Genomic DNA, 16,480 nt, shown 5'->3' with positions numbered 1-16,480 from the left:
CACTTATAAATACATGTGCACACACACACTAGATGATCACAGAGACACTGTTATAGATATATACACACATACAAACATTACATAAAACGATCGTGAACACTAGCGACAATCACGTTACGTTACGCATGTTCAGAGACACATGCATATATACATTATATAGACAACACGTACACATAACTGGTCATTCAATTATATACACCCAGCTCTACAATAACAAGAACAAAAGATGATTATCATAAAGACAGAAGATGCCTATTGACCTTAGTCTTGAAAAGACTAACACTGTAGGTAGGAGGAAAACAGTCAGTTTGCAGTTTTAAGAAAGAATCTACTGAATTAAGAAGCTGTATTACGAGATATCAAAACTGAGTTGATGGAGACCACTAGACCAACGAGTCAAACAAGCTGGAACAAAGGAAATAGGAAATAGATCAGACATTCCGTCACAGTAAAATTTATAAAAAAGACAGAAACTAGCAACATCACATATGTGAGAGAGGGGATGCAGTAAAGAAGCAATTTCAATTCATATTAAATGTTGGTGCGGTTCTTAGTAAAACCCAAAGATGTTACCGTCACCTAAAATGGCCTTTACTAAGGCCAGGGACCAGGCCACAGTAGATACTACCCAGATGTGGCAACAATACTCTATCTTAGGATGCATTTAACTCTTATATGGGTAGAAGATTGTGTCAGGAGTGATATTATTTCCGAGCCGGTAGAATGACGCTTCTATTCTCTCAAGGTTTCATTTCATTTCTATTTTCATATGCATATTCCATACCTATCTTACATATTAATTCCTTTGCTAAAACAAAACACTTATACCAGATTCAAATTAAATGTTGGTGCAGTTCTTGACAAACCGAAAGACGCTATTGTAATCCAAAAAAGATCTTACCTAAACCAGAAACACGCCACAATTTCATCAACATCTGATGAAGCCAAACTTTTGGCAAAATATTTTTCTACAAATTCCACTCATTGTAATCAGAGCCACCAACTTCCATAATTTTCCTCCTATGGCTGCAAATACCCTTAACGATATATACATATATCAGTCACATTTTTAAGTTTATCTGGAACCTTAATGCGAGCAAGGCAGCTGATCCCGACGACATTTCACTCATTGTGCTTAAGTTGCTGCCATAAGTATCTCCCATCCTAACAAAATTGTAACAACCATTGTTTAAAGGTGGAATGCTTTTCATCTGTTTGGAAAAATGTGTTGGTTTGTATTTAAAAATGCTAGTGCTTAGTACCTCAATACAGATCTATCAACCTCCTATGCATCATGAATAAGTTGCTTGCATCTGTAATATATCAAGAAATTAGTAAACACTAAGAAAAAAATAATCTTAGTGAGAAGCAATAAAGATTTCGTCCAGTAAGATAAACTGCTAATGTAATAACTGTAATATCAAATAGAATCATGGAATCCTTTGTGACATTTTGTCTCTAGAGAAAGAGTTCTCAACATATCGCAGGTATTTGATAAGGTCTAACACAAACGGTTGCTTTACAAAGTTACTAGTAATGGAATATCCAGCAAGCTCCTCACAACCATTAAATACTTTCTCTGACTGGTTTATAAAATTAGTTGTTAATGACCAGAATCTGAAGCACAGTGTATCAATGCCAACATGTCTCCATAATCTATCCTATTCCTAATCTATATTAACAATTTTGTTAGTCACATTTGCATACTTGGAAACACTTCCGGTATATTGTGCTGACTAATGGAACTTTCCAGTTTGATATTGTCCGAATAAGATGTACCTTGTCTTGTCTATGAGAATCGAAGGGGAGGATTTTTGCGGCTTCTCTATACAGAAGCATTCTAAGGAACTCATGACTTCTGTGGCAATATCTTTAAATGGGACCTTTCAATTGTTTCCTAGTTTGGAAAACTTCTATGAACTCTTATTTGAACTCTCCACTTTGTGGCGATCGATTACATTGCGAATCTACTTAATTCTTGGCCTGCCTCAATCAGGAAGGATTACTAGAAGGCCAACTACCAGCTCTGAAGCATGCTTTAAACGGAATGTTTTCTGCAACACTGAGTTTAATAAAGAATAAAAAATATTCAAAGGAAAGTGTTTCTAGCTTGCGAGTTTCGTGTCTTTAGAAGTCTTTTACCTCCGTGGAAGAAATTTTCACATTTCATGACAAGTACATACATCATACAGATTTTACTTTATTTTTGTGTTTTAATATGGGGGGGGGGGATTCTGGACAAGCACCGAAATATGTAAACATACTAGAATAATCAATCAATTGTTTACTGTTTTTTTTATATTAATTTTTTTTTTATCACTCAAGACGAAAAAAAAAGTATCAAGTCTTTTTCCATGATATTACGTAATACAAAATTGATTTGACGGGGGGGGGGCATAAATTTTTACTTTCTTTCTACCTTAACACTCACATTTAAAATGATGACTATTTTCGAGTATGCTGAAAACAAATATCACATTTAAAATTTGTGCCGACAAGTAATTTTCTGGATATTAAAAAAAAATTCAATGTATTACTTAATAAATGTCAATGGTGTCCACCATTCTTAACATGGGGAGGGAAAGGGCGTTTTGTGACACGCATGCGCGTTAGTACTTTTCAGTTAGGAAAACCATGGCCACCAGTGGAAAACATGAGGGGGGTTACACTACATTGAATAATAAAGGTCTTAATATCCAGAAAACTACTTGCTGCACAAAATTTACATGTGATATTCGTTTTCAGCATACTCGAAAACCTATTCCAGTCCTTATTTTAAAAATGAGTGTTCAAAGTATATACATACCGATTTTGGTACTCCTTCAGTATTTTTTAGATCGGATTTTCAATTTAAATCCAATTTTTGCGGTATCTTTTATTTATTAAATTGTAAAGTGAAAGTACGGAATATTTAGCCCTCTTCTCAGATTAAAAATTAGATACTATCTAAATAATAGCGTTATTATTTTAGCATAATTTGTAAATTGCAGAAGTACTTTATAAAATCTGAGGATATATATGGAGCGGGGAAAACTTACGGAAGTAAACAGAAATTACGTTCAATGGATTTTATACCCGTAGGCGTTAATCAAAAGTATCTTCTATTTATTTCGCTAGAACGTTAAAAATATAGCTTTAAAAAATGTTTTTAGTTTCCTTTGTTTCAATCAATGACCATTACATAACTTTTCATTTAAAATTAAAAATACTGTCAGACTCGCCATTTAACGATTTATGTTTTTTGTTATTGTTTTGTAGACAGTGTTTTGGATTAGTTTTTTTTTTTTTTTAATTATCACACTTTATAATTTTTTTTTTTTTTTTTTTAACTAGGCTGATTTTAATATAAATGAATCTAACACTTATTTTAAAATTGTAAACGATTTATGAATGAATGACTAAATGGATGTCAAAAAAAAAAAAAAAAAAAAAGGAAGAAGCTAGGTGCAGTTAAATCCTTTTCAGGGCTTCTTCTCTCGACGCAAAAAAGAAACGAATAATTAATTAAGTCGAACGTGATTAGATAAAAAGTCACACGCGCGAACAAACGTGCTTATAATTTCACAGCAAAAATACAAAGTTTGAGTATTTATTATTATAAACAACAAACTGAAAAAGTAACAAAAAACAAATATGACAATTAATTGTTACCAAAGGCAATATAAGTTACTCTTCTACATACCTGGATAAGTTTTTGGTGCTGTAACTGATTTAAAAGCGTTTAAGTTTTAAATGCAAGTAGTGTCGCGGCGCGACACTGTCGCGCGCTTAAATTTAAAAAAAAAAGTCAATAACAAAGATGGCGGATATGAAGCTGTCACCTTTGAAATCTCGAGAATAGTTCAAAACTCGAAAATAACAATATAATCGTAGAAATATAATAAATATCACTGATATTTTTTGGATGGATTTCTATCAGCATTTTGTTGTGCAATGGGTGTTATCAAAGGCAAGTTAAGAGTCACTTACTCTTCTACCTACTGAAAAAGTTTTTAGTGGTTTTACTCACTTTAACGTTTATTCGGCTCGAAGAACATAGTGTTGAGCGTTAGGTGAGAACAAGAAAAATGGCCGACAGTTGACACCTAAATATTTAAAGTTTTGATAATGACTTAAAAATTAAAAAAAATATTAAAAAATACTGTTAGAGAGAGACCACCTACTCACCCAATATACGTTGCCCTAACATATTGGGTGGGTCTCTTACTGTATTTTATTTTATTTTCAGGTCATTTTAAAGACTTCAAATATTCAGACGTCAATTCGCGGCCATTTTTCTTGTTCTCACCTCACGATCGACACTATATTTTTCGAACCGAATAAACGTTTTAAAGCGAGTAAAGCCACTAAAATCATTTCTATATTAGTGGAAGAGGAACTTGTCTTGCCTTTGATAACATTTATTTGTTATAATTTTGTTTTTTTTTGTTTTTTGGCCACTTTTTCGTATCTCTGTAGATTGTAAAACAAACCCAGAAACACACTAGACGAAAACAAGTCTAACAGTTTGACAAGAAGTCGAATGTGTGTGTGTGTGTGTGTGTGTGTGTGCAAAAGTAAATAAAAAAGATGGTCTGATACTCACCGTTGGTTAAAAGGGCGCACACGAACGGCAACGGTGAGGCTGCTCTGGTCACCCTCATCGCCATAGACATTCTTTACATAAGGGGAGCCAGGACCACTAGAAACAGGTAACTGAATCACAGAGAAACACTCGGGAGTTCCGGGATTGACAGCATCCGAAGTGAAACGGCGAGTTAAATTAGAGTTCTCTGGGGGTGCCAATATACGAGAACAGTGGCTTAAATTACTTTCTGTGGTATTTCTCCTAACAGGAGTATTTTGAAGTGAACTGATTCCATCACTTTTTATAAATGACATTTTTGACAATCACAATTATATAAATTATAGGGAATGAAATGGGTTCAACAATTTAAGACGAACACGCAGGGAAAAACAAAATTGTTTTCCGTATTTTAAATAATTCGCGATTTGAAAAATTATCCAATGAAAATCAAGTAACAATGGGAGATAACTCGTTCGAACTTTATTATTTTTAAAACTAACTAGCAGAAAGCTCCGACGTTTTTCGAGATTTTATGAAGAACGTTATGTCATCCTGCACCAAACCCATCAGATCATATTTTTTATTTTTTGCATTTTTAATATTTTTTTAGAGATGGGGGAGAGGAAAACTTATGATATTAAAAATCACTTAATTTTATATATCATAAGTTCTCCTCTCCCCCATCTCTAAAAAAATATTAAATATATAAAATAAAATGATTTTTATATGATAAACTGCTTCAGTATTTTGGGGATTGACTTCATAAAAGGCATGCTCAAAGAAAATGTGTTTGAGTTTATTTTTTCCAGATATGAGGCAGCCATTTGGTGCAGGAGGTCGAAAGGTAAAAGTGCTAATTGATTGTACAACTAAGAAAGTAGACACAAAGCAAAAAGGTAACGACAATAGCAAAAAGTTGACAAACACAGATGATCGATTAAAAACAATAGAATCATGTTTTATTTACCAAGAGAAAATGGTAAATCATATGGCAATGCAGACCACAAATCAAGACTGTTTGGAGCAAGAACAAGCGTCTTGTAGGGTTGAAACTTGTGTGTCCCTGAGGTAGGATGATGCGCCTTAGGTTGGTCCAGGTCATGTAGATAGGATCTGATGCTAGAAAGGATAGCCAGATGTCGACAGGGTACTGGACGGCAACAGGCGCTAAAACTAGAAGTTGGTCATCAATGGGCACTGGAATAGGTAGTTGGACATCAGTAAGCACTTGAACAGGTAGCTAGTTTTTGACAGGCACTGAAGCTGGTGTCTGGATGCTGACGGGCACTGGAGCTGGAGCTGGAGGCTGGATGTCAGTGGCTGCTGGAGCTGGTAGTTGGAAGCACTGAAGGTTGCAAGAGTGAGCTAGAGGGTGCTAGAATCTAGTGACGAGAAGGTTGCAGCTGTGAGCTAGAAGCTACAGGAATGCGCTGAAGGCTGCAAGATTTGCTGGAAGCTGCAGGAGTAAGTTGTGATTTGGCTTTGCATATGCACCCTCGAGCCATGACTGTTAACTATGTGGGTATTATGATGCATCTGCACAGAAGCAAAATTAATACACGAGCAGGTGAGAACTTGTAATGTTTCGGTTAGGCTAAAACAAAAGACCAGACATAGGATTTCCAATCCTGAAATCAATATAAGTTTTGAGTTGGTTCATGACAGATTGCGGCAGTTGATGACAATTCGAAGCTCAGAGCAAAGCTTAAGCAAACTCAAAATAATCTGACTTCAGCCGAATGATAGTGATGACCTTGACAGGCAAATTTTCTCAATTGAGCCTTAGTTAATACACTGAGACTTCACTAAGATGTGGGCGCTATCATTTGGAGAGTCGTTTTCTGCAATGGTATCGCACACACAGAGTACCACTGATCTATGCACAATGTATAGAAGTTTGTGTTTTCTCTTGTGAATTTGTATGGTTTTATTTTTTTTCATACTTGTAAACGTGGTCAGAATAGAAGATGAAGGAAAAATAAAATATAGCAAATATCGTTGAGATCCATGATTGTCAAGGAAGACAACACAGTTCTACACACACACATACACACTAGCAGGGAGACCCAATGTGGATTGAATGAGGATCAACAAATGTTTTACCCTCTCATACTTTTATTGCCATTGAAATATATGAAATCGCCCATTTTTCAATTGAATCAATTGCTTGTCTGCTCTAGTAAGGGACCCATCGCGGTATATCAGGAGGAAGCTTCACATGCCTCCTCGCACTGAATTAGTCCACAATACATTGTAGTCTACATTGCACTGTAGAGAATCTAATGTTGATTTTATAAAATGATTTTTATTTGTTATGGCTCGAATTAAAGTTTAAAAATCAAAAGTCAAATAACATGCTTCAATTGTGCTCTAAGCAGAAACAAATTTAAAAGACACCCCTGTCTTATCAAAGAACCTGCTGTTGATTTTATATACTGGGCCTTTCTTTCTGTGCTTGTGTAGTGATAAAACTTCTCAAATGTGATGTTAGGTGCATCTGTCACTAGTTTTAGGCTCCTAGACAGAGTTAAAAAAAAAAGAAGAGTCACCAACCTAGTAGGTCCTGAACTATCAACTACACCTCAATCTCTGTCTTACACCAAAACGTGACATCTTTGTGTCTGTTTTACAAATATTCCAATGGCAAGTGCTCTGACTCAAAGCACTAGTTCCTCTTCAACGACAATATCCTTGACAAACCCGAAAAGCAGCAAAATTCTATTCCTACACTGTAGAGATCCTGGGATGCCTTAAAGCCTTCTGCTTGAAAAGCTTTTTCCTTTGGACTGCTGCACTTAGGAATTCCCTCTCGGATTCCTGCTTCCCTGACATCATGTAAACAGATACCAAAATCCTAAAATAGTATCCATGCAAATATGGTCCCAGTAGCCTACTCATGACTAAATGACTCTTCTTTGTTTGGAGTGAAATAATAGTAAAAATAAATAAATAAATAAATAAATTGACGAATTGCCTAAACAAGACTTAGCACTAAATTCTTCAACTTTTTTTATTACACACATTAATTATTCATGTTCTGATAAATATTGTTCAAGGCTAGTTTTTCTAGTTTTTGGATTGCTATCAGAATCAACACCTTATCCAAGTTCCTGATAAAGTTTCATCAACATCCAAAGTTCTGCAAAACTTTTAACCCTTTAATGCCTTGAAGGACCATATGGTGCACTTTCAAAAAAAAAAAAATAAATAAATAAATAAAATTAAAAAAAAAAGAAGAGCCTATTACTAGTGAACGCCTGATGCTGTTTAGAACGTGTCTAATACGCATTGTGGCGTCATTCGATACAACACAGCTGATCACACACGCTTCAGTCAGCTGTTGGGTAGCCGTAAGTGTGCATGCGTTCATACATTACTTACCTAAATGCGAAAGTGTACACATTTAAGTCATTATGGCTGCTAACCAAGGTGAGATAACTATTTTAATACATTGCATATAGATATATTCTTGCTGAAGGCATTGACACCTGCTTTTATCAGTTAACTCATTTTTATTAATATTTATTTTTAGATTTCTAAACAGGACGATATGGTCCAGCTGGGAACTGGGCTAGTTAACTGAAGAAAGGCTGTATGGTCCTCCTCGTGGTGTGGGTGAAAAATAACTTATTTTTATAGTAATAATAGTTTGTGAATATTTTATCAAGAAAATAATGTGCATGGAGATTTTAGTATTCAAAGCGCCTTTATAAATGTTATATTTTTATGTATGATAGCAAGAATTGGAACAAAACACAGGCAGAATATGTAAAGATGAATTTATTTACTAAGGATAGATGGAAAAGGTTCCGAGTTATTTTGTTGTGTAATTCTGTGCCCGTTTATAAGATATCTTGCTGCCTCAACACGCACATGAATGATTAAAAAGGAAAAAAAACTTAAGAGTTCTAATCAAAATGGCGTCCTGTCATGAAGATATCAAATACTAGCATGCTCTGGTCACAATATTCCTTCAGTGACAAAATTTCTTCAACAATGGCACAGCAAAGATAGGACATAAAGTCTAATTTGCATTTAGTAGATAACTCAACAATAAACAAAAATGATACGATTGGAAAAATAAGAAAGCATGAAGATCATCTACGTCAAGAATTTCAGAAAATACCAATGCTAGAGTTCTTATCTGTGGACGAACAAATGGTCTCCTTCAAAGGAGCATCATCAATGAAACAGTATGTATCCAAAAAGCCGCATAAATGGGGCTACAAATTTTTTGTTTTAGCAGACCGTACTGGCGTTGTGTACGACTTTTTTCCTTATAATAGAAAGATCAACCCAGTGAATAATCCACAAGTGCCTGATCTTGGTCCTAGTTCAAATTATGGGTTGTAACTGGCAAAATGCATTCCCAATGGCCAAAATTTTAAGTCGCATTATGACAATTGGGTTACATCACTAATAATTATAATCATATAATATATAATTTTAATTAATCATCTTGCCTGATAACATATCTAGGTGTATGGTGCTATACAAGGTAGACTCAAAGTACTGCCATTCAAAAGTGAAAAACAACTTTCTGAATCAGGTCGTGAATTTTTTGAGGAGTTTGAGACTCAAAGTAAAAATGCTATAACTGCTGTAAAATGGCACGATAATAGATCAGTGTGCCTAGCATCATTCTATAAAACTTGATTTCCAGTTGAAAAATTTAAATATTCAAAAATCTATGATGATATTCCTAACATAAAATGCACCTGTATAATAAGTACATAGATGGAGTAGATTTTTATGATATTCGACTATAGAATGGCTTTCCGCTCAATGAAGTATTATCTTTGTTTAGTGACATGTAGCTTCTCTACAGACATTCACACAACAAAACAAACATCAAGAGGCATTAACAGAATTCTATAAGTGAATTCATGTTGAGACTATCAACTTCTTTGATACTAAGTGGAAAAAAAATCCAATTAAAAACTTAGAATGGCTCTCCAGGTGTTGATCAAGAATATTTTCGGAAGAAACATTGTGGACATGCAGCCAAGCCTCTTCTAGAGCAGGAGGTGAGGACAGACAGGCATCAGTTATCTACCAGAAGTGGCTAATAAAAGGAGTACTTGCAAGTTTCCAGGATGTAAAGGGAAAATCATCATCATCTCTACGAAATGTAAAGTCCATTTATGCTGTGAAAAGAACTGTAATATACTTAAATGTTTTTATAGTAAGTTTCTGTTTTTCTGCTCAGTGTAAAATGAATTGCTCAAATCTTTTTCTAGTTTTATCGATTTTATTTAGGTTAAATAACAAAACAGCAAGAATTTTTACTAGAATAGAATACAGTTAATATTGTAAACTGTAGTCATTTCCTATTGTGCCACATGACTAAGTGGACCATTTGGTCTGGTTTCATTTTTTTTTTGTGTGTGTCATATGACGTGTAGGGACCATACAGTCCTTTTTCAATATTTATTGTTATTAGTAAAACTTCCATTAAAAATTGTGTTCAGGTTGTTTACTTAAACCTTGATTGGAAAAAAAAAAAAAATAGTAATAGCAAAACATTTAAGTTTCTCAAAATAATTTGAGCATTAAAGGGTTGAACATAGCATAGGTATGAAACAATTTACAAAACAAGTCAAATTGCATACGATCCTTGCAGCATCAAACCACTTTTGATGCTGTGAGACTCGGGTTATGATCCTGAGCGAACTCCTCGAGCATCGGACGACAATAGGAGTCATCTTGAACAATCTTCTACAATTCATGCCACAAACTTTGGCATAACAAAAAGTGCTAATTGCTATCAAATGGACGTTCACAAACTGGTAAAATTCCAGCCGCATCCAAAATCCACCTTGAAAGTTGCAGGTTTCTTATTTGAAAAAAAACCTTTCTTGTAGAAACTTTCTTCTACAAAAGTTTCCATATGCAATCGAAGGTATTCTGTGAAAAAGACAGTGCAAACTCTTTGAAGATCTCAAAATCCTTTATAAATGCATTGGCATGTATAATGGCATTTTTAGCATGACTAACAAGCTAGAGAGAGCGGTATAGGACATTTTTTTTCTTTCAGACAAACGTTGCTGGTGATGAATAGATGAATGCATATACAGTTAACCATGATGGTATCTTTAAGTTTAGCAGCCATCTGACATTTTGAAGCAAAAACTTTGATGCTGACATCTTTGTAGTCCTGTTTCAATTACGATAAAAGTTTGTGTATTTCTGCATCCCAACAGAATGCAATCAAACAAGCATCATTATTTTCATAGCAAGTTTTTTTTTTTTTTTTTTTTACATAGGCATCACCACATTATCAAGGCCAAGAGGCCACTCAAGGATAAGGGTTAAAGAGTGTACAGTAGAAATTGGACATTATAGTAATCATTAGTAATGAAAATTTGGTAAAGTTGATAACATATGGAACGGCTCATCAAGAACTTATCTACGTTAGACTTGAAGACAACCATATTGTAGTCAGCCGGAAAGCAGGAAAACGGAAGACAATTCCACAGGCGTGCAGTTCTAAGAAAGAAGCTTTGTTCATGGAATCTACGTTTAGGTTTAGGCACAGATAAAGAGTGGGGGGAATTATTGATAGTGTTTACAGCTAGACGAGTGTTTCTTGTGAAAGTTTGGCGAGGGGGGACCATAGATTGAAGCTCAGTTGAACACCTTCCATGAAAATAACGATACATCAGAGACAAACTCGCAACATCTCTTCTGTGAGATAAAGGTTGCAAGGAAGAGAAAAGGACATCTCCTACGAGGTTACAAAGTCTATTTTGAACTCTATCAAGGCAGGACAAGTCCTTTCTAGCAGCTCCTGCCCAGATGTGGCAACAGTATTCAATCCTTGGACGTATCTGGCTCTTATATAGATAGAGAATAGCATCAGCAGTGAGATATCTACCGGATCGATAGAAAGACCCCACCATTTTTCCAGCGGCCTTGGCAACAGATTTGATGTACGTGTTCCATTTAAGATCAGGAGTAATGGTCAAGCCAAGAAGTTTGTCAAAACTTGAGGCCTCCTGAAGACGAGAGCCATTCATTTCAATTGATGCCAGATGTGGATCAGAATGTTGATGATGTAAAGAGAGAAGCTTGGTTTTAGATGCATTAAAAGTAACCAGCCACTCCTTACCCCATTGTACTATGTGCTCAAGATCAGAGGAGAGAGAATTGGAGAGAACTTGGTCGTTTACTGTCTTAGATGTGCTACCATAAATGGTAGTGTCGTCAGCATAGATGTCTACAAATGATGTAAGGATGTGATTTGGAAGATCATTAATAGGAAAAGAGTTGGGCCCAGGATGGACCCCTGAGGGACACCAGCATTAATACTGTGAGCTTCTGATTTTTGCCCCTAAACTACTACTCTTATGAACCTATCAGAAAGAAATGATTTAATAATTGAGAAGACATTTCCAGCAATACCATAGCATAGTGGTCGGCTGAGTTTCAATCTATGGTCTTGCCAAACTTTCACAAAAAACACTCGTCTAGCTAAAATTACTATCAACAGCCCCCCCACTACCTATTCCCAAATCTAAATGCAAACTCAATGAACAAGGCTTCTTTTCTAGAACTGCCCACCAGTGGAACTGTTCCGCTGGCCTGCTTTCCAGCTGACTACAATATGGTCGCCTGTACAGTTCTTGTTTTAACCCCCCCCCTCAATAACCCATTTCCGCTACAAACAATTAATACACTGTTGTCTCAGTAACTATCGTGCATTCCTTAACCCTTATCCTCAAGTGGCTTAAAGTAATTCAAAAGTCATGCAAATGACAGCACCTCTGTTTCTCCTGTCAGGTGACGGAATCTCAAAAGGAAAGAGAAAAGAAACTTTCGTCTATAGACGGTTTATTAATATACACATGGTATTACTTTGCATATGAAGACAATGACTTATGAAAAAGAATGAAGGGCGAAAGCACAGGGTAGTCTTTTGTTGGACAGCTGAGAGAGAGACAGTAAGAATGATTGAAGATTACAGTTGAAGTCAGGAGTTAGCAAGGAGTTTGGACGAATATTTTATTTTTTGAATCTGTTTCATTCATACAGATTTCTTATTATAGAGCCAATTTTCTATTGATTATTATCCAATATACAGAAATAATTTCAAGTTCTAAAAAAAGAAAAAGAAAAAAAAAGAAAGAAAAAAAGAAAAAAATGGGTAGCATCTATTAGAATCAAAATCAGCACTCCAGCCTTAATCATTACTTATCTCTTGAGTGTTGTTACCATTGGAGCTACTGACTGATGGATACGAAAAGGTTAAGAATTAAGTGAATTTGAGCTATGAATGTTTAATTTTGAGCATGTGCAAAAGTAGCAGCAGTAATGTTTCATTTGATTTACTCTGCCAAGGTCAACTGTTTTATTTTTAATTTTGATCCTTTAGCAGCAATTTTTGCCAGCTAAAAACCAAATCGAAAGTGTTACAGGTCCAAATTCCAGACATATCAAATTTCAACTCTGTAGATCAAATATTTAGAAAGAAGTTTCTTAGACTTTTTGTGCACACATACCAACAAGGTCACACACACACACATATATATATATAATAAATAAATATTTGCGTGCTAAGACGTTTTCAACTTAAATTTTATGTAATTATGCACAAATAAAATTCAGCATAATAGTGAAATGAAACCAATCATTTAAGAAATCAGAAAAAAAAAAATGAATAAGTAATTAACCCTAGTTTTAAGAAATATGCATATTAGTTAACCTTAATGTAGTCGCTTGCATATCCATGACTGAGTATATTGTTTGTTTTAACAATGTTAAATAGAAAAAGTAGGCTTTTAATATCAATGTCAAAGAGAGAAAGAAAAGATTAAGTATATAGATAAAAGATATTTATTTTTTTGAGATTACAAATGCTACTTATTTTTCCAAAGTCTTTCAAAATGAGAGTTCTACCTGACCACTTTGAAACAAAAGTCCCATTAACACAGTCACTCAGCCAAGAACACGACTTCGAGAGCCACACCAATCAACTGACCTGTAGCCTGCGAAAAACCAATTCCCTCCTCAAGATGTCCAAGTCCCATTCTTCCAGAGGGCTGACTCAGACCACCTCCTCTTTACATCTTCTGGAATCTTTTCACCTCGACTGATTCTGTTTTTATTGCTGGTTATTATTCAACCATCCAGAAATTGTTTACTGGGGATATAGTCAGTCTCCATTCAAAAGGGTTTATCTGCAGATAATTTTGAACATTGCTTTTCTCAGAAAGGCCAGTCCCAGCACGACTTCAATGCGATACTCACTTCAAAGGAAACATCTTTTGGGTAGGCAGACTCCAGAGATATTTTCAATTCTTTGTGTCCCTTTTTAATTCCTTTGACCAAACAGCTACAAGCATGCCATTTGTATCCAGCATCAAAACACGCAAAGCAATTCACGTTTACAGATTTACAAATCTAGCTAAAATCATTATTGTCCCCTTAAATTTTGAGAAATTTAAGCAATTGAATCTGATACAAAATAGAGATTGTTACACTTTAAATATTTTTAGCTAATTACTCGAGTTTACACAAAATTTAAATCTTTTTTTTTCTTTTTGACAAGATGAAATTTGTTAAGAGCTTGTCTTCCTGTATGCCATGTAGAAGTCGAGATTTCCAAAAATATTCTTTGTGGGGAAATTTTGTTGGAAAATGTCCTTCAAATATGAAAATATATCCCTGGGTTTGGTTAAAACAAGAATTCAATGATATCTGTCACCAAAATATCTACTGAATCCTTTGCATGTTGACAGTTGAACAATTCTTTTGTATAAAAAAAAAAAAAAAGGGTTCTTATTCAGAATTCAACCTAATTATAAAAAAAAAAATCTATGATGTACACACCTATCATAAAACTAGAATGAAAATGTCATGTTCCAAAAATTAGGCAAAATGATCAAACCATATTTTTTTACGAGTTTTAGCAAGTCATAATATACTGTTTATGACAATCACGTTGACACATCGGTTTTCATTAAATCATCAAAGTTAAGCAACGTTGAGCCTGGTCAGTACCAGATAGGTGACCAATTTGGGAATTCCAGGTATTGTATGTAGGAGGATGCTGACACCTCTCAGCAAAAGCTACAAGAACCTAACGGGGATATACATGCAGCTGGGACCGCTTTTGAATTTCACACTCCCATAGAACTTCCTCCTTTGAAGAAAGCTGGTTAAACTTGCATAGGGTTAGTGCTGTTTCCATTCATCCATAATATAGTGTAGACATTACAAGGTTAATTTTAAAGTCTCGCTAGTTCGAATTGAGTTGTCTCCCTTTATTATGCACAATGGATTAAAGCAGTCTCACTTTCATATAAAATTTGATTTCCTTTGCTAAAAAAATATAACTACTTGATCAATTCATATGATTTTGGAATAGGATATTTTCAGTCAGTATGCACATAAATTTTTGTGTATTTTTTTTTTTTCTAATTAACAGACAACTAAGATGCGGACGCTAATGTGAGACACACACACACACAGAGCCAGAGTGCAACTGATATTTGCAGAATGTGTCAGAGTTTGTATTTTTTTTTTTAATTTTGTTTCTCTAGTCATTTTATTTTTATACTTGTGAACGGATCCACCAACCTCAGCAGTCACAAAAATGTCAGAGATGATGACAGTGCTAAAAAAGATGAAAGAAAGAAATACATGGCAAAATGCATTGGTATCAGTAGTTGTTGAGCAAGAGGAAGCACACATGTGGCCTCACAAACCTAAACAGATCAGTTTAAAAAAAAATAATTTATGATCTGTTAGAGCAAGTAAAATTAATGAAAGCAATGAGAAATACTAAAACATGAAATGACAAAAACATCGTTATTAGAAGAATTTATTACAAAGAAGTCAATACACCTTTGCCAAGAGGAAACATAATTTAGAAAAATATGCAATTATTCCACATTTCAATGTTTGGTTCTGTATTTCTCTTCATTCTTGTACAAGACAAATGTTGGACAGATGCACTTCTGCTGCTGCTGATGATGTGATTACTTCTGCACTTCTTAGCAAAACACAGAAGTCAATTTATCAATGAAATTAGCAAAAAAAAAAAAAAAAAATCTTGCATCCCAATTACTGATAAGCAAAATTATTTTATTATTCCAAGTCCAAAATAGATTTTGAAAGTGTTGGTCAGTTTTTTTTACAGTGCCGACAATTATATATACAAATGGTTGTTGAAAAAAAAAAAAAAAAAAAAAAAATTTTTTTTTTAAATAAAATAAAAATCATAATAATGCAGACAATTTTAACATTCAACTGGATAAGAATGGAAATAAAAGTATTACCTAAAAAGCTGTTTAAAAAAAACATTTTTTTGCTGTTTAGCATTCCGAAAACTTATCCTTGCATACACATTTTTTTTTTTTAATCATTATAAGTGGGAGAAGTGACATAAATAAGATGTTGAAATGATCACTGATTTTTAAAAAAAATAAAAATAAAAATAAAATAAAGAAAAAGTAATTTACATATAAAGTTAAATGATTTTAACATTGTATCTATGTTGCAAACATTAACTCCTTTCTAAAAAGCAGTATTTTTTTAATTTTAACTAATTATACTAGTAAAGAAAGGTTTTCATCTATAAGACTTGACACTCAATGTAAATGAACATGTTTTTTTCATCTATTTAGACCAGATTTATTTTTCAAGTTTTGCAAGCTTTCCTTATTAACTAAGCAAAAAAAAAAAAAAAAAAATCCAATTGTTGAACCAAGAAAAAATACACAAGTAGTAAAAACAATGAAACTAATAGAGTAAAAAAATGCACTTAAAATAATGTCTGAGTGAAAAAATAAAATTAATTTTAATGTTTTAAGATTTCACAATATATCGGAAATAAATAACAATTTTATATAACAATTCATTAAAACAGAGCTGCCAAGTTCTCTGAGAACAATCATATGAAATCAAAGA

The 16,480-nt window shown here is 34.1% G+C and overlaps 1 protein-coding gene across 1 annotated transcript in view; it reads right to left on the bottom strand.

Annotated features, from left to right (window-relative positions):
• Window positions 1-4,987, bottom strand: part of LOC145277776 (kinesin-like protein KIF14) — a 122,648-nt gene extending 117,661 nt beyond the window's left edge. Inside the window, exon 1 of the mRNA XM_080129528.1 lies at window positions 4,586-4,987. Within this exon, the coding sequence (XP_079985654.1) occupies window positions 4,586-4,881 (296 nt within the window). The 5' untranslated portion in view covers window positions 4,882-4,987. The remainder of the gene's footprint in view (window positions 1-4,585) is intronic.
• Window positions 4,988-16,480: the final 11,493 nt, after the last annotated feature.

Source organism: Euprymna scolopes, chromosome 1 (genome assembly GCF_053919585.1).
Source record: "Euprymna scolopes isolate OS-2025 chromosome 1, ASM5391958v1, whole genome shotgun sequence".
NCBI lineage: Eukaryota > Metazoa > Mollusca > Cephalopoda > Sepiida > Sepiolidae > Euprymna > Euprymna scolopes.
The sequence above is the reverse complement of the archived record's forward strand: the minus strand, read 5'-3'. Positions and strand labels throughout refer to the sequence as shown.